Below are 27,286 nucleotides of genomic sequence, written 5' to 3' on the forward strand. Positions count from 1 at the left end.
GATTGTTGCTAATGTATGGAAATGCACAGTTGATTTTTGGATATGGATCCTGTTCCCTGCAACCTTACTATAGACTCATTTACTCATTCCACTGGGTTTTTTACTTGGTGATCATGGTGTCTTCAAATAAACACAGTTGTACTTCTTTCTTTAAATCTGGATGTCTTTTATTTCTTTTGCTTGCCAGATTGCACTGGCTAAGAATCTCCAGTACAATGTTGAACAGAAGTAATGAGAATGAATAATTGCTGATCTTAGAAAGCATTTAGTTCTTTGCCATGAAGTATGATGTTAGCTTTAAGTTTTTCATACATGCCCTTTATCAGACTGAGAAAGTGTTCTCTTCCTAGTTTCTTGAGAATTTTTTTTATCAAGAATGGATGGTGGATTCTGTCAAATTCATATATATATATATGAAATGAATATATATATCATATATATGAATATATATGATATATATTTCAGAAATATATATATAGAATATATATATGAATATTCAGAATATATATATATATATATGAAATGAATGTTAAACCAACTCTGGGTTCCTGGGTACACCCACTTGGTAATAATGTATTATCCTTTTAATACATTGTGTAATAAGATTTGCTAAACTTTTGTTTAGAATTTTTATGTCTATGTTCTGAGAGATACTGGCTAACAATTTTCTTTATCTAAAAAGATACTTGTCTAATATATTTATCAAGTTTTCGTTTCAGGGTAATGCTGGCCTTAAAGGATGAGTTGGGATGTGTTCTCTCCTCTTCAGTTTTATTGAATGAATTTATGTAGAATTGGCATTGTTTAGTGCTTAAATGTTTGGTAGAATTTGGCAGTGAATCCATCTGGTTCTAGACTTTTCATTGCGGAAAGATTCTTAACTACATTTTCAGTGTCACTAATATAGGGCCATTTAGGTTATCAATTTTTTTCTTGAGTTACCTTTAATAATTCATGTCTTTCAAAAAATTTGTCATTTCATCTAAGTTGTCAAATTAATTGCCATATTTATTAATGTCATATTTATTGATGTTAAGAACTTTATTAATGGCATAAAGTTCTTAATATTCTGTTATATTTTTGATATATATAGAATCTCTAATGATATCACCTCTTAATTTTGGTATTGATAATTTATATCCTTTATTCATTATCAGCCTGACTTAAGATTAGTCAGTTTTATTCATCTCAAAGAACTAGCTTTTAATTTCATTAATTTTTCTATTTTTGTGTTTCTTATTTTACTGATTTTTGTTTTAATATTTGGTACAGTTTGAGTATTGCTTTTCTCTCCTCTCCTCAAGCAAAAGATAGGCTTCTCTTTTGGAGCTGTGAGCTATGCTCCCTGGGGTTGGGGGAGGGGTGGCACCTGCACTCCCTTAGCTGCCCCAGTTAGTATCTCACTAGCTGGCTTTGAGCCCTGAACAGCAATAGGACTTGCCCAAGAATTACAGTTTTTGTGGCCTAGACAGCCTTTCAAGTTTATTTAGGACCCCAGAGCACTTTAGCCTGTGGTGGTGAGGTTTGCTGAAACTGAAGTTCCAACCACCTGGATGGATGATTCCCCTCTGGCTAGGGCTGGTCTAAATGCACCTTCTTTGGCCACCGGCTGAGTTCTGCCTGGTGTTAGCAGCACTGTGTTCCATTACAGAGTCCCACAAATGCTATACTCCCCCTCCTCTAAGTGCATAGATTCTCCCTCCATGCCATGTGGCTTCTGTTGGGGAATGAGAAAGGGGTAATGTAGGCAATTCAAGACAATCTTTCCTACCCTCTTCAGTGCCTCTTTTGGCAATATGAAGTTAAAACCAGGTTCTGTGATTGCTCACCTGATTTTTGGTCCTTTTGAAGGTGCTTTTTGTAGATAGTTTTAAAATTTGGTGTTCCTTTGGGGAGGATGATTGGTGGAGGCTTCTATTTGGCTATCTTGCCCTGCTTCCTCCAAATCTGAAATTCTGTAACTGTTAAGCAACTCTTCTTATCTCCAGCCCCTGGTAACTACCATTTTATGTTGTTTGTTTGTATTTATTTATTTATTCTTTAAATTTTATTTTATTTCAATAGCTGTTGGGGAACAGATGGTTTTTGGTTACATGGATAAGTTCTTTAGTGATGATTTCTGAGATTTTGGTGCACCCGTCACCCGAGCAGTGTACACTGTACCCAATATGTAGTCTTTTATTTCTCACCCCTTCCCACTCTTCCCCCAAAGCCCCAGAAGTCCATTCTATTATTCTTATGCCTTTGCATCCTCATAGCTTAGCTCCCATTTATAAGTGAGAACATACAATATTTGGTTTTCCATTCCTGAGTTACTTCACTTAGAATAATAGCCTCCAACTCCATCCAAGTTGCTGCAAAGGCCATTATTTTATTTCATTTTATGGCTGAGTAGTATTCCATGGTATATATATACACCACATTTTCTTTATCCATTGGTTGATGGACATTTATGTTGGTTCCATATTTTTGCAGTTGTGAATTGTGCTTCTATAAATACGCATGTATGTCTTCTATAAATACGCATGTACCTGTGTCTTTTTCACGTAATGACTTCTTTTCCTTTGGGTAGGTACCCAGTAGTGGGATTGCTGGTTGGAATTGCATTTCTACTTTTAGTTCTTTAAGGAATCTTCATGCTGTTTTCCATAGTGGTTGTACTAGTTTACATTCCCACTAGCAGTGTAAGTGTTCCCTTTTCTCCACATCCATGCCAACATCTATTATTTTTATTTTTAAATTATGGCCATTCTTGCAGGAGTAAGGTGATATCTCATTGTGGTTTTAATATGCATTTCCCTGATAAGTAATGATGTTGAGCATTTTTTCATATGTTTGTTGGCTGTTTGAATATCTTCTTTTGAGAATTTCAAATTCATGTCCTTTGCCCGATTTTTGATAGGATTATTTGTTTTTTTTCTTACTGATTTCAGTTATTTGTAGATTTTGGATATTAGTCCTTTGTTGGATGCACAGTTTGCAATTATTTTCTCCCACTCTGTGGGTTGTCTGTTTGCTCTGCTGATTATTTCTTTTGCTGTGTAGAATCTTTTTGGTTTAATTAGGTACCATTTATTATTATTATTTTTTGTTGCATTTGCTTTTGGGTTCTTAGCCATGAATTCTTTGCCTAAGCCAATGTCTAGAACAGTTTTTTTGATGTTATCTTTTAAAATTTTTATAGTTTCAGGTCTTAGGTTTAAGTCTTTGATCCATCTTGAGTTGGTTTTTGTATAATGTGAGAGATGAGGATCCAGTTTTATTCTTCTACATGTGGCTTGCCAGTTATTCCAGCACAATTTACTTACCCTACCTTATGTTTTTGTATGCTTTGTTGAACTTCAGTTGGCTGTATGTATTTGACTTTATTTCTAGGTTCTCTATTGTGTTCCACTGGTCTGTGTGCCTGTACTATGTATGTATTACGGGTACTAAGTATGTACCCATACTATGCTGCTTTGGTAACTATAGCCTTGTAGTATAGTTTGAAGTTGGATAATGTGATGCCGCCAGGTTTGTTCTCTTTTCTTAGTATTGCTTTGGCTATGTGGGCTCTTTTTTTTATTTTTGTATGAATGTTAGTGTTGTTTTTTCTATTTCTGTGAAGAGTGATGATGGTATTTTGATGGGAATTGCATTGAATCTGTACGTTGCTTTTGGCAGTATCGTCATTTTAACAATGTTGATTCTACGTATCCATGAGGATGGGATGTGTTTCCATGTGTTTGTGTCATCTATGATTTCTTTCAGCAGTGTTTTATAGTTTTTCTTGTAGAGATCTTTCACCCCCTTGGTTAAGTATATTCCTAAGGTTGGTGGTGGTTGTTTTTTTGTTTTGTTTTGTTTTGTTTTTTGTTTTTGCCGCTGTTGTGAAAGGGATTGAGTTCTTGATTTGATTCTCAGCTTGGTCATTGTTGGTGTATAGCAGTACTCCTCATTTGTGTACATTGATTTTGTATCCTGAAACTTTACTGAGTTCATTTATCAGTTCTAGGAGCTTTTTGGATGAGTCTTTAGGGTTTTCTAGGTATATGATCATATCATCAGCAAACAGTGACAGTTTGACTTCTTCTTTTCAAGTTTAGATCTTATTTCTTTCTCTTGCCCGATCACTCTGGCTAGGACCCATTTCATTTTCTAATTCTATGAATTTGACTACTGTGTTAGTCAGGGTTCTCTAGAGGGACAGAACTAATGGAATAGATAAATATTTATAAGGGGGAGTTTATTAAGTATTAACTCACGTGATCACAAGATTCCACAATAGGCCATCTGCAGGCTGAGGAGCAAGGAGAACCACTCTGAGTCCCAAAACCAAAGAACCTGAAGTCTGATGTTTGAGGGCAGGCAGTATTCAGCACACGAGAAAGATATATTCTGGAAGGCTAGGCTGGTCTTTCTTTTTACATTTTTCTGTCTGCTTATATTCTAGCCTTGCTGACAGCTGATTAGATTGTGCCAACCCAGAGTAAGAGTGGGTCTGCCCTTCCCAGCCCACTGACTCAAATGCTAATCTCCTTTGGCAGCACCCTCACAGATACACCCAGGATCAATACTTTGTATGCTTCTATCCAATCAAGCTGACACTCAGTATTAACCATCACAAGTCTACCCCTTGTCAACTTGAGCCCATACACATCTCCTGAGATCATACATAATCTTCAAATAAAGACAAAAATAAGGTTGTAATTATGCCTAGCATAATACAACTATCCTTCATACAACCGGAAACGCACAAATCCCCAACCAAATCCCCAACTATTACATAAAGTTAACAATACTTAAATGCTGATGTGAAGTCAATAAATCTTATGTCACATGATAAAGGAGAGAAGAAATGAAGATATTTTCTTAGTACAGCAGTATACATGCACAAACATGTTTTTAACAAAAGAAGGAGGAAATACTCATGACAGTTACAGTCCTTGTTTCTGCACTGGTCACATGATTGTAGCTGGTATGATGACCACCTTCTTCTACTACCCATTTTGTATTCTCTTTGCCTTCAGCAAGCACCTCAGAGAGTCTTGGTTTTTTTCCTGGTGGAGTGACCCAAACTTTCACTCCTGAAGGGTCTGGGTCATTTGTAGTCCTGCCTGGATTGGGCTGTTGTAGTTTCCCATTGACCTTAATCACAGGGCATGGTAATGCTAAGAGATGCCATAATGGACCTCCTGTGTTCCATGCATACTCTTCCTTACCTCTGTTGTGGAGTAGTAGACTGAGTTCATCTTGAAAGTCCGGGTTGGTCACCCCAGCCAACACTGTATCTCCCTTTTTAGCCTATTGACTTAAAGGTAGGAGGAGCCCAAAGTGTCCAGGTAGCAATCTTAACTTCCAGTTTATTGTGCCTCCTGGTGGCAGCATTCCTCTGGAACTAAGACCTCTAGGCCAGCAGAATGTAATATCATGGGAACAGGAAGCAAAAATTTTGCTAGTGGATCACTAGGGGTGATGGTGAGTGGTGCCACTTCCACTCCTTGATTCCTGGACTTGTGAATCCTGGCTATGGGAGAAACAGTACCATATATTGGACGCTGATTCAGAGCGTACACAGCCTTCTGGAGAACTTTGCCCCAGCCCTGCAAAGTATTGTCACCTAATTGGCCTTGTAATTGTGACTTCAAAAGGACATTCCACCATTCTATCAATCCAGGTCCTTCAGGATGATGGGGGAACTGATAAAACCAGTAAGTTCCATGAGCAGGAGCCCACTGCTGCACTTCTTCAGCTGTAAAGTCAGAGGTAATGCTGTGTAGAATACCATGACGGTGGATAAGGCATTCTGTGAGTACACAGATGGTAGTCTTGGCAGAAGCATTGCGTGCAGGATAGGTAAACCCATATCCAGAGTAAGCGTCTATTCCAGTGAGGACAAACCTCTGCCCTTTACATGATAGAAGTCCAGTATAATCAGCCTGCCACCAGGTAGCTGGCTGGTCACCCTGAGGAATGGTGCCATATTGAGGGCTCAGTGTTTGTCTCTTCTGCTGGCAAATTGGGCACTCAGCAGTGGCTGTAGCCAGGTCAGCCTTGGTGAGTGGCAGTCCATGTTGCTGAGCCCATGCGTAACCTCCTTCCCTGCTACCATGGCTACTTTGTTCATGGGCCCATTGGGTGATGATGGGTGGCTGGGGAAAGAGGGTGAGTGGTGTCCACAAAATGGGTGATCCTATCCACTTGATTATTAAAATCCTTCTCTGCTGAGTTCACCTGTTGGTGAGCACTCACATGGGATACAAATATCTTCAGTTTTTTGCCCCTCAGAGAGGTCCATCCACATAACTCTTCCCCAGATTTCTTTGTCACCAGTTTTTCAGTCATGCTTCTTTCAAGTCCCTGACCATCCAGTCAAACCATTGGCTACAGCCCATGAGTCAGTATATAATCGCACATCTGGCCATTTCTCCTTCCATGCAAAGTGCACAACCAGGTGCACTGCTCGAAGTTCTGCCCACTGGGAAGATTTCCCTTCACTGCTGTCCATCAGGGATGTCCTGGAAAGGGGCTGAAATGCTGCAGCTGTCCACTTTCAGGTGATGCCTGCATATCATGTGGAACCATCTGTGAACCAGGCCCTAGTCTTCTCTTCCTCTGCCAGTTGATCATAGGGAACTCCCCATGAGGCCACTGGTGCAGGCTGGGGGAGAGAAGGCAGGGTAGCAGGAGTGGAGACCATGGGCATTTGAGCCACTTCCTCACATAACTTACTTGTGCCTTCAGGACCTGCCCAAGCCTGATCATATGTATACCACTTCCATTTGATGATGGAATGCTGCTGTGTATGAACCACTCTATGGCTAGATGGGTCAGAAAGCACCCACTTCATGATAGGCAGTTCAGGTCGCATGATAACTTGATGACCCTTCAGTTTTCACCAAAGTCCAGTAACAGGCTAAGAGCTGTCTCTCAAAAGGAGAGTAGTTATCTGCAGAAGATGGCAGGGCCTTGCTCCAAAATCCTAGAGGCCTCTGCTGTGATTCACCTATGAGGGCCTGCCAAAGGCTTCAAACAGCATCCTTGTCTGCCACTGACACCTCAAGCACTATTGGATCTGCTGAGACATATGACCCAAGTGGCAGAGCAGCTTGCACAGCAGCCTGGACCTGTTGTAGAGCCTTCTCCTGTTCTGGACCCCACTCAAAACTGGCAGCCTTTCGGGTCACTCGATAAATAGTCTGGGGTAACACATCTAAATGAGGAATGTGTCAACAAAATCCAAATAGGCCCACTAGGCATTGTGTCTCTTTCGTGGTGGTAGGAGAGGCCAAATCCTTTACCTTAGAAGGAATATCTTGACAGGCCCCACACCACTGGACCCCTAGACATTTTACTGAGGTAGAAGTTCCCTGAATTTTAGTCAGATTTTTTTCCCCATCCTCTTGCAGAAGTGGAAAGTGATCAAGGTCTCTCTGAATAAGATTATGACACAAAGCCAGAGAGTTGATATACCCCTGAGGTAGGATAGTAAAGGTATATTGCTGGCCTTGCCAGCTGAAGGCAAATTGCTTCTGATGGACCTTATGCACAGGGTGGAGAAAAAGGCATTTGCCAAGTCAATGGCCACATACCAGGTACCAGAAGATGTGTTAATTTGCTCAAGCAATGAAACCACATCTGGTACAGCAGCTGCAGTTGGAGTCACCACTTGGTTAGCTTATGATAATCCACTGTCATTCTCCAAGATCCATCTGTCTTCTGCATAGGCCAAATGGGAGAGTTGAAGGAGGATGTGGTGGGAATCACCAACCCTGCATCTTTCGAGTCCTTATGGTGGTACTAATTGCCACAATTCCTCCAGGGATGCAATATTGTTTTTGATTTACTATTTTTCTAGGTAGAGGCAGCTCTAATGGCTTACATTTGGCCTTTCCCACCGTAATAGCCCTCACACTACCAATCAGCCAATGTTCTGCCTGCTGCTGAGTATGTCTATGCCAATTATGCATTCTGGCACTGGGGAAATGACCACAGGATGAGTCTGGGGACCCACCGGACCCACTATAAGTCAGACCTGAGCTAAAACTCCATTAATTACCTCACCTTCATAAGCCCCTTCTTTAACTGGAGGACGACAATGATGTTTTGGGCCCCCTGGATTCAGTGTCAGCTCAGAGCCAGTGTCTAGTAGTCCCCGAAACGTCTGATCGTTTCCCTTTCCCCAGTGCACAGTTACCCTGGTAAAAGGCTGGAGGTGTCCTTGGGGAAGGATGGCAGAAAGGTTAATAGCATGTTGTTGGTAGTATAGTGGGGTCCTTCCTCAAGGGGAGCAGACTTCCCCTTCATTCAAGAGGTTCTGGGTCTAATAAACTGGCTCCAGTCTGGATATCGATTGAGGGGCCATGATTCTCTGTTTTTATATTTAAAATTAGTCTGTTGTCCACTTGACCTGGAATTTTTCTGCTTACATAAATTAAATAGGAATGCAGTAGGATTCCTATCAATTTCACTTCTAGAAACACCATGATTAATTAGCCAGTGCCAGAGCTCTGCATAAGTCAAATGATTCTGATTGTTGCTTTGCTTCTGCTGTCCATTATGATAGCAATGCCCATCTTGCCTTTGATGGTTGAGTGCTGCCACTTGGCCCTGCCATCTCGGGATCCAATTATTTCCATTGCATTTAAATTTTCTGGTTGAGTGACTAGGGTTCCCATTGTTAGATCTGGCATACATCAAGATCTAGAAGAGCAATCCTTACAGATCTCTTCAAAGATGTAGGTATTGCCCTCACAAATCTATTTTGGGAAGCATTGGTCAAGGATATATCTTCTGGATCCTCCCAGCTGGAATGAGAAGGTCTGAAGTGACTAATCCACTCCACCATTCCAATCTCCCCATATCTTTGGATCCCATTCTAAACCAAGGGAGGAAATCAGGCATTTCCAGCTTGCTCACAGTGGGCCATCTTTTAAGCTATATTTTAGCTAACCAAGGAGACAAACTATTAGAATCTTTTTTAACTCCCTGAGCTACAACATTAAATGCAGAATCCCTATTTAGTAGGCCCAAATCAACAAGTTCACCTGATCAAACTCTATGTTCCTTCTACCATCATCCCACACCTTCATATCCATTCCCATGACTCTTCTCAAGATTTCTGCTTATATAAATTGAGAACTCAAGCAGTTCTTTTTGAGTGTAGCACATGTCCTCATGGTCACACTCTGAACCTCACTTCTAGGAGTCCACTAGGACTTTAGTCTTGTTATAGGTCTAGAAGCAAACAGAGGTGTTGGGGATAGCTCCTGAGGAGAATCAACATTATATTGCCTGGCAACTGCCTCAGGGAGGCCATCACTGTTGCCTCAGGCAGCGTAGGGTTTATCCCCTCAGACAAAGGTGGAAAGGGTAATGGAAGTGTGGGTCGGGGAGGGGATGTTGCCACTAGTGGGAATGAGAAAGCTGTTTCTTCCGACAAAAAAAATTCATCAGAGTTTACAAGCTCAGTGTCCCCAGTGTCATCAGGGTCCTCCCACATATCCTCATTCCCAGTTGCAGGGTCCCATTCTTTTCCAATCAATGCCCTCATTTTAACAGTAGACACCTGGCAAGGCTGTGCATGCACCTTTCATTGCAGGCCGGCCACTCGCATGATAAAAGCTTGTGTCTGGTTTTCCACAGCTTCATCTCTTTCTCTTCAGGAGATACGACTCTCACTCAGGGCAATCTTAGAAGATTTGCGGCTCAGTATCTGCTTCTGAAGCCAGGAGTTAGAATCCCTGAGTTCACCATTTTCTTTCATCACTTTGTCCAGTGAACTTAGGAGCAACCAACCAACTTCATTATGTTCCTTGGTTCTCCACATATGGTCAAAGTTATTATATACAGAGTCACTAAACTCCTTGCCTCTCATGAGCAGTGAATCAGGAGTGTCAAATGCATTTATTTTGCATAACTCTCTAAACAGTTCATGCCAGGGACTATAAGTGTTCTCCATACTATTAGAAGTAGAGTCCTTAGCATTTTGGGGTCTAATCATATTTAGCAGCCAACTCCAGAAACCCCAAAACCAACAAAAGAACTCCATCCTTAATATTTGTTGGTACCAAAATCTGTATTAGTCAGGGTTCTCTAGAAAGACAGAACTAATATATATATATAATATATATATTATATATATATAATATATATATATATTAGTGATTACATAAACTAATATATATATATATAATTATATATATATATATATATATATATATATATATATAATTAAGGAGTATTAATTCACACAATCACAAGGTCCCAAAATAGGCCATTTGCAAGCTGAGGAGCAAGGAAGCCAGTTTGAGTCCCAAAGCTGAAGAACTTGGAGTCTGATGTTGGAGGGCAGGAAGCATCCAGCATGGGAGAAAGATGTAGGCTGGGAGCCTAAGCCAGTCTAGTCTATTCACGTTCTTCTGCCTGGTTTTTATTCTGGCCATGCTGGCAGTTGATAAGATTGTGCCCACTCAGATTAAGGGTGGGTCTGCCTTTTCCAGTCCACTGGCTCAAATGTTAATCTCTTTTGGCCACACCCTCACAGAAACACTCAGGAATAATACTTTACATCCTTCAATTCAATCAAGTTGACAGTATTAACCATCACCCTGACCTTGTCTTTTTTTATAGTTTTTGTCTTGAAATCTATTTTGTCTGATATTAGTATAGCTACTCCTGCTCTTTTTTGGTTTCTATTTGCGTGGAATATTTTTTCCATCTCTTTATTTTCAGCCTATGTGTGTCTTTATAGTTGAAGTATGTTTCTTGCAGGCAAGGAATTGTTGGATCTTATTTTATAATCTATTCAGCCACTCAACATCTTTTGTTTGGAGAGTTTAGTTTATTTACATTCAATGTTATCACTGTTAAGTAAGGACTTACTTCTGCCATTTTGTTACTTTTTTTTTCTGGTTGTTTCATGGTCTTCTTTCTTTTCTTCTTTCCTGTCTTCCTTTTAGTGAAGGTGATTTTCTCTGATGACATGTTTTAATTTATTGCTTCTTACATTTTGTGTATCTGTTGTATGTTTCTAAGTTTGAAGTTACAATGAGGCTTGCAAATGATATCTTATAACCTATTGTTTTAAACTGATGACAACTTAACAGTGATTACATAAACTAACAAACAAGACAAAACTAATAAAAACTGTACACTTTAACATCATGCCCCTACTTTTAACTTTTTGTTGTTTCTACTTATATTTTATTGTACTATGTCTTGAAAAGTTGTAATTATTATTTTTGGTCAGTTCATCTTTTAGTCTTCCCACTCAAGATATGAGTAGCTTACACACCACAATTACAGTGTTTTGATATTCTTTTTGTGTACTTACTATTACTAGTGAGTTTTATGCCTTCAGATAATTTCTTATTTTTTATTAAGGTCCTTTTCTTTCAGATTAAGGAACTCTCTTTTGCTTTCTTATAGGATAGGTCTGGTGTTGATGAAATCTCTCAGCTTTTGTTTGTCTGGGAAAGTCTTGAATTCTCCTTCATGTTTGAATAATATTTTCACCAGATATACTATTCTGCAATTAAAGTTCTTTTTCCTTTGGCCCTTTCAATATATTATGTCACTCTTTCCTGGCCTGCAAGGCTTCCACGGAGAAGTCTGCTGCCAGGCATGTTGAAGCTCCACTATATGTTATTTGTTTCTTTTCTCTTCCTACTTTTAGAATCCTTTCTTTATTATTGACCTTTGGGAGTTTGATTATTGAATGTCTTGAGTTAATGTTATTTGGGTTAAATCTGCTTAGTAACCTTCTTGCACTTGAATATTGATATCTTTCTCTAGGTTTGGGAAGTTCTCTGTTATTATCCCTTTGAATAAACTTTCTACCCTCATCTCTCGATTTCCTCTTTAAGGCCCAAAACTCTTAGATTTGCCCTTTTGAAGTTATTTTCTAGATATCATAGGCATACTTTCATTCTCTTCTATTCTTCTTTCTTTTGTCTCCTATAACTGTGTATTTTCAAATAGCCTGTCTTCAAGCTCACTCATTCTTTCTTCTGCTTGATTAATTCCACTATTAACAGACTCTGATGCATTGTTTAGTATTTCGGTTGCAGTTTTTAACTCCAGAATTTCTACTTGATTCTTTTAAATTATTTCAATCTCTTTGTTAAATTTATCTGATAGGATTCTGAATTCCTCTCTGTGTTCTCTTGAATTTCTTTGAGTTTCCTCAAAACAGGCATTTTGAATTATCTGTCTGAAAGGTCCTACATCCCTGTCTCTCTGGGACTAGTCACTGGTGACTTATTTAGTTCTTTTGGTGAGGTCATATTTCCTGAGTGGTCTTGATGCTTGTAGATGTTCATTGGAGTCTGGGCTTGTTTTCTGCCTCTGTGTGTGCTTAGTAATCTTTGGTTAGATGCACAACATTATGAGTTTTACCATGTTAGTTGCTGGCTGTCTTTACATTATTGAACCTGGTTTTGGTATACAGTCAAGTTCATTTGAGGACTTGCTTTTATAACTTGTTAGGTGGGTCTGGTGCAGTACTCAGTCTGGGACTAGTTTTCATTCCCTACTGCTCAGATAAGATCATTCTGAAGATCTAATATGCTGTGAAATATGAGTTTTCCCAAGTTTGATTGGTGGAAATAAGGACAAATTATTTCTGGAGCTATGTGGACTCTAGTCACCGTTCTCTTTTATTTTGGATGGTTCTCTCCCTAGGCTCAGGTTATTTCATTGCATACATGCACCAATCAGTGCTCTGCTGTGTACCAGGAGACTCTCTGTTCATCTCTGGGGTGCTGTCTCTGGGCAGCTTTCTTCTCTCTGGTACTTTGTCCTGTGAACTCTAATTGCCTTTGTCTCCCTGCAGTCTTAACTCCATCTCTTCAATTCATAGACCCCATCAGGCTTCACTTCAATTTCCCTGCCCTGTGCCACTGCCTGGAACCTTCCAAGGCAGTAATCTCTGGCAGTTACAGGGTTTGCTTCACTTGTTTCCCATCCGTCAAGGAGCAGTGTCATTTGTTACCTGGTGTCCGATGTCTTGAAAACCATCATTTCTTGTATTTGTTTGATTTGTGTACTTTTTAAAACTTTTAAAATTTTTTTGGTGGTTTAAGGTTGGAGGGCAAATGCGGTCCCTGTTACTCTGTTTTGGTCAGAAGCAGAATCCCTGTTTACTTGTAGTTTTAATCTGAAAAGACTGTTGTGCTACATTCTTACAGAAAAACTGTTTTTTTTTTTTTTTTTTTTTTTGAGATATGGGGTCTGGCTCTGTTGCCTAGGCTGGAGTGCAGTGGTGCAATTTCAGCTCACTGCAACCTCTTCCTCCTGGGTTCAAGTGATCCTCTAGCCTCAGTGTCCTGAGTAGCTGGGATTACAGGTCCATGCTACCACTGCATGGCTAATTTTTGTATTTTTAGTAGAGATGGGTTTTTACCATGTTGGCCAGGCTGATGTGGAACTCCTGGCTTCATGTGATCCATCTGCCTCGGCCTCTCAAAGTGCCGGGATTAAAGGCATGAGCCACCGCACCGACCCAGGAAGAACTCTTTTAATAGTAGCTATTGCTCATTTCTCTTTGAGAGGAGATAAAGCAGCCAGCAGAAATTTTTGAAGATATTCTTGGGATATTAAACTGATTTCCCGACTCCCCAGTTTCTGGGAATTTCTTGAGTTATTTGGATAAAGAAGCTAATTTTAAATAATAATTTTATGAAATTCCTAACCATGTTATGATTTTATTTTCAGAATTAAGAAAAAGAGAGAGCAAGAACGTTATGCTGAAGAGCAGAGGATCCTAAGAATGAACTTTCATGAAGATCCATATTCAGGAGAGAAGATGAGTGAGATATTAGCCCAGTTACAACTTGAAGAAATAAAAGGAGCCAGAGAAAAACAACAGAGAGAAAAAGAATACCTGAGGTAATTTGAAAAGGTCTTCATGATATTTTGGCTCTAGAAGACACTTGGTAGAACTCATTGTTCTCATTTTCCTTACAAGAGAATTGACTGTGTCTTTTCATACTTTTCCTCATTTAGGAGTTCATAACTTCACCAAATTTTTTGATTGCCTAGTATTTCTTGGGTGTAGCCCTGCATTTTTCCCAGTACAAAGAGGAAATGTCAAGGCCCAGAGATACGGAATAGATTTAACAGTTAAAGCTGGCTGTAAAGTCAGGATTCATGCTCACTTTCTTTCTAGTAGTTCACTTTGCCTGATCATACTTTATTTTTACAGATATGTAGAAGCTTTACGAGCCCAAATCCAGGAGAAAATGCGGCTGTATAATATTACTTTACCTCCACTATGCTGTTGTGGTCCTGATTTTTGGGATGCTCATCCTGATACCTGTGCCAACAACTGTATTTTCTATAAAAACCACAGAGGTAAGTTTCTTGAAGGAATAGTCAGGGCCTAATGGCAACAAGAAAAATAAATAAGATTAGTGATAATAGTAATTTACCATTTATTGAGTGCTTACTATGTATCAGAGACTGTTATAAACCCTTTACAAAATAACTATATGAGGCAATGAAAAAATTATGAGTTATATTTCTCTTTGAGATCTGTTATCTACTTGTCTCCATTTATGCTGGGGAAATATTTTCAGCTCATTCTACTGTAGGAGGACTTGCGTTCCAGGTCCTTTAACTGAAGACTATTAGAATTTGCCTTTTATGTAAGTTAGGACTCTATCCAGTTGAATTCCCTGTTACCCAAATAACATTAATGGTATGTAACATGGATGTATTACCATATATATCCACATTAGATTGCTAGTTCTGCCAGGAGGCACTGAGGAAAATAAGAAACAGTATAAACTCTATCAGGAGTCCTAGCTAGAGAAAACTTAGTCCTTCATATTGTCATTAATATTTGTTTCCTTTCCATCCTTAAATATATTGATTTATATAGTGTAAAGATTATGTAGCCCTCATGTATACGTTAGGAATACTGCCACTACATATATTCCTAGTGCTTCATCTGTATGATACGAGTTTCTTATCAGCTTTATTTTAAAACACACAAATCTAATTATGCCATTTCCCTATTCTAGAACCTCTAGGGTGCCCCACTGCAGTATAAGATGCATGGCATGTTTGGTATATTTTCTCTCTGGCTCTGGGCCCTACTCTAGCCTTATCAAAGTTGCTATTCCCAGTATGTGCCATATTGTTTACTCCTTTTGCACCTCACATTCAGTTCTCTGTGTTCTTTCCTTTACTCTTGTTATTTCTTCATAACTCATCTTAAGTGTTACCACTTCTGGGAATCTTTGCCATCCTGTCCTAGGTAGTTGTGCATTCATTCCCAACTTCATTCTGTGATGACATTTGTTGTTGTTGTTTGTTTTTTTGTTTTTGTTTTTGTTTTCCGAGACAGTCTCGCTCTGTCGCCCAGGCCAGAGTGCAGTGGCACGATCTCGGCTCACTGCAACCTCTGCCTCCTGGGTTCAAGTGCCTCAGCCTACCGAATATCTGGGATTACAGGTTTGTGCCACCACATCCAGCTAATTTTTGTATTTTTAGTAGATACGGGGTTTTGCCATGTTGGCCAGGCTGATCTCGAACTCCTGACCTCAAGTGATCCGCCTGCCTCAGCCTCCCAAAGTGCTGGAATTACAGGTGTGAGCCACTGTGCCTGGCCTATGATGACACTTTGTATATACCTTTGGTTTGGAAGTATTACATGGCAACTTAATTATTTTTGTGTCCGTACTCTTTATTATTTTTTCTGTCCTCGCAGAGTGCTTGTCATATAGTAAGTACTGAATAAATATTTATTCAATAGATAGTTACTTGTAAGACTCTTGGTAGAGAAGCAGAAGCAGTACTAATAAGATAGAGGCTGGTTGAGTTGTTTAGAATTTGACTTTATTCATTGCTGTGCAAACCTTTTTTTGCAGCATATACTCGGGCACTACATTCATTCATCAATTCCTGTGATGTCCCTAGGGGTAATTCAAGTCTTCGAGTCGCAATTCATAATTTTGCTTCTGCACACAGGTGGACTTTGAAAAATCTATAATAAGAATCTGAAATTAACTGGTAGTATTTTGGCTTTTACTTAAAATCAGCCCTGAGAGAGTATTTAAGAAAAGCTGTTCAAGTTATAAAATATATAATCTGGAAAGAAATACTGTCTCATATAGTAACTGTCTTTATAATTAGATTGTAATCATTGTTTTAATCTCTGCCTTGGAACCAAGATTGAAAGCTGACTTACTTCTCTCTTCTTTTTTGTGAACCATACGGAGCCTATTATTTTAAAACGTGATCAGACAAGTAAGGCTTCCCTTACTTTGCTCTGCTCTGATCAGAAGAGCTCATGTGAAATCTTTGAGATTCTCTCACTTATCATCTTTCTAAAACTGTATTTTTGAGCTTGACAATACTGAAAATGTCTGGATAAAGCAGAAAAGAAAATGATGAAATGTGTTTCTGAGCATCAGAGGCCATCTATATTGCCATTACCTTTTCTAGTTGTATATAAGAATTCAAGATTAGAAGAATTTAAATTTGTTGCACATTTTTTTCCTCAGCATTTTTTCTCTTGTTTTTAAAAATGTATTGCCTCTTTCCCCATTTAGTGACACTGGACATAGGAATTTTTAATTGTGTAATTTTCTGTTGCAAAAAAGGTAAATAAATCCTTTGTCTTTTGAATATCTTCTATGTGAAATAATTGTGAGTGACATTTGAAAAAGTGAATCTCAAGTCAAAGTGAGTAAATTTCTTATTTCCCTATTTTTAAAAAACCTGGTATATGACATGGCTACAGGGCAAATGAAATAAAAATTTCCATAGTTGGTATGAATTTGTTATTTCCTTGCAGTTTTTCCTGATACAAAATATGAAAAAGTTTAATATTATGAATTGAAGATACATACTGACAGTTTCTTTTTTCTACTTTCTCTAACGTACAGTGCTGAAGAAGCACTTAGGTTTGTGCTCAAAAAAAAAAAAAAAAAAAAAAAAAGAAGCCTAAACATCTAGCCAAGGCTTTGACAATAATTAGAATTACATGAACAAGGTTGAATAGTTATGTAACCAGATTACCTAGTTCAGCCAGAATCCTTGAATTATAACTTGATTCAGCCTTTAAGTGTTGTATTTTTTAACAGCTCTATTGAGATATCATTCACATATTATATATAATTGACACATTTAAGGTGTATAATTTAGTGGTTTTTAGTATATTCATTGGTTGTGCAACCATCACCACTATAAAATTTTCACTCTAAGAAGAAGCCCCCATGATCCAGCAATCTCATTTCAAGGTATATCTCCAAAAGAATTGAAAGTAGGATCTCAAACAGATACTTGCACACCAATGTTTATAGTGGCATTATTAATAATAGCCAAGGTGGAAGCTACTCAAATGTCCATCAGTGGATAAATAGTAAAAATATGTGGTATATACAATAAAATATTCAGTCTTAAAAAGGAAGGAAATCCTGTCACATACTGCAACATTATGCTAAGTGAAAAAAGCAGTCACAAAAGGACAAATACTGTCATATGCAGTACTTTAGGTAGTCAAATTAATAGAGACAGAAAGTAAAATAGTGGTTGCCAGGAGCTGGAAGTAGGAGGATGTGGAGAGCTTTGTTTAATGAGTATAGAGTTGCAGTTTTGCAGGATGAAATGGCTCTGGAGATCTGTTTCACAACAATGTAAGTATACGTAACACTACTGAACTGCATACTTAAAAATGGTTACAATGGTACATTTTAGGTTATGTGTTTTTACCACAATTAAAAATTTTAAAAATAGAAAATAAAGGAATCCCCCATACCCATTAGTAGTCACTCCCCATTTTCTCTCCCAAAATGCCCCTCCAACCATAGGCAATCACTAATTTACTTTCTGTCCTATATATTGGCCTATTGTGGACTTTTCATGTAAATGGAATATATCATATGTGATCTTTTGTGATTAGATTTTTTCATTTAACATGTTTTCAAACATCTATTTTGTAGCATGTATCAGTACTTCATTGCTTTTTATTGCTGAATAGTACTTTATTCTATGAGTATACACATTTCATTTATCCATTTATCAGTTGATAGACATTTGAATTGTTTCTACCTCTTGGCTATTATGAACACTGCTATGACCATTTATTTGCAAGTTTTTCTGTAGACATATGTTTTCATTTCTTTTGGATATATACCTGGGAGTGGAATTACTGGGTCTTCTGGCAGCTCTGTTTAACCTTTTGACAAACTGCAAACTGTTTTCAAAAGTGGCTGTACCATTTTACATTTCCACCAACAGTGTATAAGGGTTCAAATTTCTTCACATGTTCGTCAACACTTGTAATTATCTGTGTCTTTGCTTATAGCCATCCCAGTGGGTGTGAAGTGATATTTCATTGTATTTTTAATTTCCATTTCCTCATGGCTGTAATGTTGAGCATCTTTTCATATACTTTATCTCTTTCGGAGAACTGGCTTTTCAGATCCTTTGTTCACTTTGTAGTTGGGTTGTCTTTTTGCACAAGTATTGGAATTTAATATAATTAATAATTTTTACTGCTTCATCAAGGATGTTGTGAAATAAAATTGGATTTTCTTTTTTTTTTATTTTTTTTTGCACGCAAAACAATAAACATTTTCTAAAAGTACATACAAAGAAAAAGATGCATATCAAACATATTAGGAAGGTTGCCCATGGGAAGACGGGGAATAGAAATGGGGGGTGGGAATTAAAGAAAATAAATGAGAGAGGGACTTTGTATGGATCAATGATAATAACTCAATCCTCTATTTGACAAAGAAGAAGGAGAAGGAAGAGGAAGAAAAAGAAAGTGGGATAAAGGATCAGAAAGGGAGGAAAATAGAAAAAATTAGAGTATGACTCCAGGGTAGACCTGTTTTGTTGTTGCTTGGTTGGTTGGTTGGTTTGTCAGTTGTATTTTTCATATGTTTCGCCATGTTGGCCAGGCTGGTCTTGAACTCCTAGCCTCAAGTGATCAACCCGCCTCGGCCTCCCAGAGTACTGGGACTACAGGCATGAGCCACCACGTCCAGCCCCCACGTTGCTTCTGGCCTCTGTGGTAGACCTCCCAGACGAGGCGGCCGGGAAGAGGCGCTCCCCACATCCCAGACGGGGCGGCCAGGCAGAGGTGCTCCTCACTTCCCAGACAGGGCGGCCGGACAGAGAAGCTCCTCACTTCCTAGACGGGGTGGCTGGGCAGAGGCGCTCCTCACATCCCAGATGATGGGTGGCCCGGCAGAGGCGCTCCTCACTTCCCAGACAGGGCGGCCGGGCAGAGGCGCTCCTCACACTCCAGAAGGGGTGGCCGGGCAGAGGCGCTCCTCACTTCCCTGAAGGGGCGGCTGGGCAGAGGCGCTCCTCACTTCCCAGACGGGGCGGCCGGGCAGAGGCGCTCCTCACTTCCCAGACAGGGCGGCCGGGCAGAGGGCCTCCTCACTTCCCAGACGGGGCGGCCGGGCAGAGGCGCTCCTCACTTCTTCCCAGATGGGACGGCCGGGCAGAGATGCTCCTGACTTCCTAGATGGGGTGGCAGCCGGGCAGAGGGGCTCCTCACTTCCCGGATGGGGCGGCCGGGTAGAGGCGCTCCTCACATCCCAGACGATGGGTGGCCGGGCAGAGGCGCGCCTCACTTCCCAGACGGGGCGGCCGGGCAGAGGCGCTCCTCACTTCCCAGACGGGGCGGCCGCGCAGAGGCGCTCCTCACTTCCCAGAGTGGGCGGCCGGGCAGAGGCGCTTCTCACTTCCCAGATGGGGTGGCGGCCGGGCAGAGGCCCTCCTCACATCCCAGACGATGGGCGGCCAGGCAGAGACGTTCCTCACTTCCTAGACGGGGTGGTGGCTGGGCAGAGGCGCTCCTCACCTCCCAGACGGGGCGGCCGGGCAGAGGAGCTCCTCATAACCCAGACGATGAGCGGCCAGGCAGAGATGCTCCCCACCTCCTAGACGGGGCAGCGGCCTTATTTGTCTTTTTGTTATTGAGTTATAAGTGTTCTCAGTGTATTCTATATATAGGTTTCTTATCATATATATGATTTGCAAATATTTTCTCCCATTCTGGGGATTGTCTTTTTACTTTCTCTATGATTTTCTTTGCAGCACAAAAGTTTTAAATTTTAACAAAGTCCATTTTATCTACTTTTGTGGTTTGTGCTTCTGTTGTCTTGTCTAAGAAACCATTACCTAATTCAGGGTCACAAATATTTACTCCTAAGTGGTCGTCTAAAAGTCGTATAGTTTTACCTCTTATATTTAGGTCTGTGATCCATTTTGAGTAAGTTTTTGCATATGGTGTTAGGTAGTGCCCCAACGTCATTCTTTTGTATATGGATAACCAGGATCCCAACACTGTTTGTTGAAAAAGACTATTATTTGCCCCATTAGATTGACAGTACACATGAACTTCTATTTCTGAACTCTCAATTGTGTTCCAGTGATTTATATGTTTTACCTTATGCCAGTGCAATCTGTCTTGATTACTGTAGCTTTGTAGTAAGTTTTGAAGTTTGGAAGTGTGAGGCTTCCAACTTTGTTCTTTTTCAAGATTGTTTTGCTCTTCTGAGTCCCTTGCATTTTCATATGAATTTGAAGGTTACCTTCCTACAAAAAGCTGGCTGAGATTCTGATAAGGATTACCTTAAATCTATTGACGAATTTGGGGACTATTGCCATCTAACTTATGAACATAGGATGTCTGCCCATTCATTAGATTTTCTTTCATTTCCTTCAACAATGTTTTATAGTTTTCAAAGCGTAACATTTGCATTTATTTTGTTGGGTTTATTTCTAAGCATTTTATTCTTTGATCCTCTTTTTTTTTTCCTCTCTATTTTCCAGGATTTATTACAGTTGTATTATGACAATATGACTGTGTTTTGGTAAATAAATATAAATAGAAGTGATGAATCACTCTGGTTCTGTGCCTGTTAGAGTCCCTGTTTCTGCTTTACCTCTTTCTTTTTTTTTTTTTAATTATTATTATACTTTAAGTTTTAGGGTACATGTGCACAATGTGCAGGTTTGTTACATATGTATCCATGTGCCATGTTGGTGTGCTGCACCCATTAACTCGTCATTTAGCATTAGGTATATCTCCTAATGCTGTCCCTCCCCCCTCCCCCCACCCCACAACAGTCCCCGGAGTGTGATGTTCCCCTTCCTGTGTCCATGAGTTCTCATTATTCAATTCCCACCTACGAGTGAGAACATTCGGTGTTTGGTTTTTTATCCTTGCAATAGTTTACTGAGAATGATGGTTTCCAGTTTCATCCATGTCCCTACAAAGGACATGAACTCATCATTTTTTATGGCTGCATAGTATTCCATGGTGTATATGTGCCACATTTTCTTAATCCAATCTATCATTGTTGGACATTTGGGTTGGTTCCAAGTCTTTGCTATTGTGAATAGTGCTGCAATAAACATACGTGTGCATGTGTCTTTATAGCAGCATGATTTATAGTCCTTTGGGTATATACCCAGTAATGGGACGGCTGGGTCAAATGGTATTTCTACTTCTAGATCCCTGAGGAATCGCCACACTGACTTCCACAATGGTTGAACTAGTTTGCAGTCCCACCAACAGTGTAAAAGTGTTCCTATTTCTCCACATCCTCTCCAGCACCTGTTGTTTCCTGACTTTTTAATGACGGCCATTCTAACTGGTGTGAGATGGTATCTCATTGTGGTTTTGATTTGCATTTCTCTGATGACCAGTGATGATGAGCATTTTTTCATGTGTTTTTTGGCTGCATAAATGTCTTCTTTTGAGAAGTGTCTGTTCATGTCCTTTGCCCACTTTTTGATGGGGTTGTTTGTTTTTTTCTTGTAAATTTGTTTGAGTTCATTGTAGATTCTGGATATTAGCCCTTTGTCAGATGAGTAGGTTGCGAAAATTTTCTCCCATTAGGTTGTCTGTTCACTCTGATGGTAGTTTCTTTTGCTGTGCAGAAGCTCTTTAGTTTAATTAGATCCCATTTGTCAATTTTGGCTTTTGTTGCCATTGCTTTTGGTGTTTTAGACATGAAGTCCTTGCCCATGCCTATGTCCTGAATGGTATTGCCTAGGTTTTCTTCTAGGGTTTTTATGGTTTTAGGTCTAACACTTAAGTCTTTAATCCATCTTGAATTAATTTTTGTATAAGGTGTAAGGAAGGGATCCAGTTTCAGCTTTCTACATATGGCTAGCCAGTTTTCCCAGCACCATTTATTAAATAGGGAATCCTTTTCCCATTTCTTGTTTTTGTCAGGTTTGTCAAAGATCAGATAGTTGTAGATATGCAGCATTATTTCTGAGGGCTCTGTTCTGTTCCATTGATCTATATCTCTGTTGTGGTACCAGTACCATGCTGTTTTGGTTACTGTAGCCTTGTAGTATAGTTTGAAGTCAGGTAGTGTGATGCCTCCAGCTTTGTTCTTTTGGCTTAGGATTGACTTGGCGATGCGAGCTCTTTTTTGGTTCCATATGAACTTTAGAGTAGTTTTTTCCAATTCTGTGAAGAAAGTCATTGGTAGCTTGATGGGGATAGCATTGAATCTATAAATTACCTTGGGCAGTATGGCCATTTTCACGATATTGATTCTTCCAACCCATGAGCATGGAATGTTCTTCCATTTGTTTGTATCCTCTTTTATTTCATTGAGCAGTGGTTTGTAGTTCTCCTTGAAGAGGTCCTTCACGTCCCTTGTAAGTTGGATTCCTAGGTATTTTATTCCCTTTGAAGCAATTGTGAATGGGAGTTCACTCATGATTTGGCTCTCTGTTTGTCTGTGATTGGTGTACAAGAATACTTGGATTTTTGTACATTGATTTTGTATCCTGAGACTGCTAAAGTTGCTTATCAGCTTAAGGAGATTTTGGGCTGAGACAATGGGGTTTTCTAGATATACAATCATGTCATCTGCAAACAGGGATAGTTTGAGTTCCTGTTTTCCTAATTGAGTACCCTTTATTTCCTTCTCCTGCCTGATTGCCCTGGCCAGAACTTCCAGCACTATGTTGAATAGGAGTGGTGAGAGAGGGCATCCCTGTCTTGTGCCAGTTTTCAAAGGGAATGCTTCCAGTTTTTGCCCACTCAGTATGATATTGGCTGTGGGTTTGTCATAGATAGCTCTTATTATTTTGAGATACGTCCCATCAATACCTAATTTATTGAGAGTTTTTAGCATGAAGCGTTGTTGAATTTTGTCAAAGGCCTTTTCTGCATCTATTGAGATAATCATATGGTTTTTGTCTTTGGTTCTGTTTATATGCTGGATTACATTTATTGATTTGCATATGTTGAACCAGCCTTGCATCCCAGGGATGAAGCCCACTTGATCATGGTGGATAAGCTTTTTGATGTGCTGCTGGATTCAGTTTGCCAGTATTTTATTGAGGATTTTTGCCTCGATGTTCGTCAGGGATATTGGTCTGAAATTCTCTTTTTTTGTTGTGTCTCTGCCAGGCTTTAGTATCAGGATGATGCTGGCCTCATAAAATGTGTTAGGGAGGATTCCTCTTTTTCTGTCCATTGGAATAGTTTCAGAAGGAATGGTACCAATTCCTCCTTGTACCTCTGGTAGAATTCGGCTGTGAATCCGTCAGGTCCTGGACTCTTTTTGGTTGGTAAGCTATTGAGTATTGCGACAATTTCAGAGCCTGTTATTGGTCTATTCAGAGATTCAACTTCTTCCTGGTTTAGTCTTGGGAGGGTGTATGTGTCGAGGAATTTATCCATTTCTTCTAGATTTTCTAGTTTATTTGTGTAGAGGTGTTTGTAGTATTCTCTGATGGTAGATTGTATTTCTGTGGGATCAGTGGTGATATCCCCTTTATCATTTTTTATTGCGTCTATTTGATTCTTGTCTCTTTTCTTCTTTATTAGTCTTGCTAACGGTTGATCTTTTCAAAAAATTTGTTGATCTTTTTGATTTTGTTGACCTTTTCAAAAAACCAGCTCCTGGATTCATTAATTTTTTGAAGGGTCTTTTGTGTCTCTATTTCCTTCAGTTCTGCTCTGATTTTAGTTATTTCTTGCCTTCTGCTAGCTTTTGAATGTGTTTGCTCTTACTTTTCTAGTTCTTTTAATTGTGATGTTAGGGTGTCAATTTTGGATCTTTCCTGCTTTCTCTTGTGGGCATTTAGTGCTATAAATTTCCCTCTACACACTGCTTTGAATGTGTCCCAGAGATTCTGGTATGTTGTGTCTTTGTTCTTGTTGGTTTCAAAGAACATCTTTATTTCTGCCTTCATTTTGTTATGTACCCAGTAGTCATTCAGGAGCAGGTTGTTCAGTTTCCATGTAGTTGAGTGGTTTTGAGTGAGTTTCTTAATCCCGAGTTCTAGTTTGATTGCACTGTGGTCTGAGAGACAGTTTGTTATAATTTCTGTTCTTTTACATTTGCTGAGAAGAGCTTTACTTCGAACTATGTGGTCAGTTTTGGAATAGGTGTGGTGTGGTGCTGAAAAAAATGTATATTCTGTTGATTTGAGGTGGAGAGTTCTGTAGATGTCTATTAGGTCCACTTGGTGCAGAGCTGAGTTCAATTCCTGGGTATCCTTGTTAACTTTCTGTCTTGTTGATCTGTCTAATGTTGACAGTGGGATGTTAAAATCTCCCATTATTATTGTGTGGGACTTTAAATGTCTTTGTAGGTCACTTAGGACTTGCTTTATGAATCTGGGTGCTCCTGTATTTGGTGCATATATATTTAGGATAGTTAGCTCTTCTTGTTGAATTGATCTCTTTACCATTATGTAATGGCCTTCTTTGTCTCTTTTGATCTTTGTTGGTTTAAAGTCTATTTTATCAGAGACTAGGATTGCAACCCCTGCCTTTTTTCGTTTTCCATTTGCTTGGTAGATCTTCTTCCATCCCTTTATTTTGAGCCTATGTGTGTCTCTGCACATGAGATGGGTTTCCTGAATACAGCACACTGATGGGTCTTGACCCCTTATCCAATTTGCCAGTCTGTGTCTTTTAATTGGAGCATTTAGCCCATTTGCATTTAAGGTTAATATTGTTATGTGTGAATTTGATCCTGTCATTATGATGTTAGTTGGTTATTTTGCTCATTAGTTGATGCAGTTTCTTCCTAGCCTCGATGGTCTTTACAATTTGGCATGTTTTTGCAGTGGCTGGTACCGGTTGTTCCTTTCCATGTTTAGTACTTCCTTCAGGAGCTCTTTTAGGGGAGGCCTGGTGGTGACAAAATCACTCAGCATTTGCTTGTCTGTAAAGTATTTTATTTCTCCTTCACTTATGAAGCTTAGTTTGGCTGGATATGAAATTCTGGGTTGAAAATTCTTTTCTTTAAGAATGTTGAATATCGGCCCCCACTCTCTTCTGGCTTGTAGAGTTTCTGCCGAGAGATCAGCTGTTAGTGTGATGGGCTTCCCTTTGTGGGTAACCCGACCTTTCTTTCTGGCTGCCCTTAACATTTTTTCCTTCATTTCAACTTTGGTGAATCTGACAATTATGTGTCTTGGAGTTGCTCTTCTCGAGGAGTATCTTTGTGGCGTTCTCTGTATTTCCTGAATCTGAATGTTGGCCTGCCTTGCTAGATTGGGGAAGTTCTCCTGGATAGTATCTTGCAGAGTGTTTTCCAACTTTGTTCCATTCTCCCCGTCACTTTGAAGTACACCAATCAGACGTAGGTTTGGTCTTTTCACATAGTCCCATATTTCTTGGAGGCTTTGTTCGTTTCTTTTTATCCTTTTTTCTCTAAACTTGCCTTCTCACTTCATTTCATTCATTTCATCTTCCATCACTGATACCCTTTCTTCCAGTTGATCGCATCAGCTACTGAAGCTTCTGCAATCTTCACGTAGTTCTCAAAACTTGGCTTTCGGCTCCATCAGCTCCTTTAAGCCCTTCTCTGCATTTGTTATCTTAGTTATACATTCATCTATTTTTTTTTTCAAAGTTTTTAACTTCTTTGCCATTGGTTTGAATTTCCTCCTGTAGCTCGGAGTAGTTTGATCATCCGAAGCCTTCTTCTCTTAACTCATCAAAGTCATTCTCCATCCAGCTTTGTTCCATTGCTGGTGAGGAACTGCATTCTTTTGGAGGAGGAGAGGTGCTCTGCTTTTTAGAGTTTCCAGTTTTTCTGTTCTGTTTTCTCCCCATCTTTGTAGGTTTTTCTACTTTTGGTCTTTGATGAGGGTGATGTACTGATGGGTTTTTGGTGTGGGTGTCCTTTCTGTTTGTTAGTTTTCCTTCTACCAGACAGGACCCTCAGCTGCAGGTCTGTTGGAGTTTGCTAGAGGTCCACTCCAGACCCTGTTTGGCTAGGTGTCAGTAGCGGTGGCTGTAGAACAGCGGATTTTCGTGAGACTGCAAATTCAGCTGTCTGATCGTTCCTCTGGAAGTTTTGTCTCAGAGGAGTACCTGGCCGAGTGAGGTGTCAGTCTGTCCCTACTAGGGGGTGCCTCCCAGTTAGGCTGCTCGGGGGTCAGGGACCCACTTTAGGAGGCAGTCTGCCCATTCTCAGATCTCCAGCTGTGTGCTGGGAGAACCACTACTCTCTTCAAAGCTGTCAGACAGGGACATTTAAGTCTGCAGAGTTTCCTGCTGTCTTTTTGTTTGTCTGTGCCCTGCCCCCAGAGGTGGAGCCTACAGAGGCAGGCAGGTCTCCCTGAGCTGTGGTGGGCTCCGCCCAGTTCGAGCTTCCTGGCTGCTTTGTTTACCTAAGCAAGCCTGGGCAATGGCAGGCACCCCTCCCCCAACCTCGCTGCGGCCTTGCAGTTTGATCTCAGACTGCTGTGCTAGCAATCGGCGAGACTCCGTGGGCGTAGGACCCTCTGAGCCAGGTGTGGGACACAATTTCCTGGTGTGCCGTTTTCCAAGCCCATTGCAAAAGCGCAGTATTAGGGTGGGAGCGACCCGATTTTCCAGGTGCCATCTGTTACCCCTTTCTTTGACTAGGAAAGGGAACTCCCTGACCCCTTGCGCTTCCCAAGTGAGTCAATGCCTCACCCTGCTTCGGCTCGCACTCTTGTAAATTGAATTGTTTTCTTGCAGATTGTTTATCACAGGTATAAAGAAATACAGTTGACTTTTTTGGATTTACTAATAGTTTTTTAGAGAAAACCTTAGGATTTTGTATATACAAGATCTTGTCATCTATAAATAGCCTTTTATTTCTTTTCCTTGCCTAATTGCCCTGGCTGGAATATCCAGTACAATGTTTTATAGAAATGGCAAAGTGAACATCCTTGTCCTGTTTCTGATTTTAAGTGGAAAGCATTTAGTCCTTCACCACTATATAGGATGTTAACTGTGGGTGTCCTTTTTCAAGTTGAGGAAGTTTCTTTCTATTACTAGTTTGTTGAGTGTTTTTATTATGGAAAGGTGTTG

The 27,286-nt window shown here is 39.9% G+C and overlaps 1 protein-coding gene across 7 annotated transcripts in view; it reads left to right on the forward strand.

The window, feature by feature from the left end:
• The window catches only part of CCDC15 (coiled-coil domain containing 15), a 91,245-nt gene extending 74,484 nt beyond the window's left edge, over nt 1-16,761 (forward strand). For all 7 annotated transcript variants that reach the window (XM_063635601.1, XM_063635603.1, XM_055273609.2 and 4 more), the window contains 3 exons: nt 13,696-13,869; nt 14,186-14,334; nt 15,855-16,761. In XM_063635601.1, the coding sequence (XP_063491671.1) occupies nt 13,696-13,869; nt 14,186-14,334; nt 15,855-15,976 (445 nt within the window). In that variant the 3' untranslated portion in view covers nt 15,977-16,761. The remainder of the gene's footprint in view (nt 1-13,695; nt 13,870-14,185; nt 14,335-15,854) is intronic.
• Nucleotides 16,762-27,286: the final 10,525 nt, after the last annotated feature.

This window comes from Symphalangus syndactylus, chromosome 3 (assembly GCF_028878055.3).
Source record: "Symphalangus syndactylus isolate Jambi chromosome 3, NHGRI_mSymSyn1-v2.1_pri, whole genome shotgun sequence".
NCBI lineage: Eukaryota > Metazoa > Chordata > Mammalia > Primates > Hylobatidae > Symphalangus > Symphalangus syndactylus.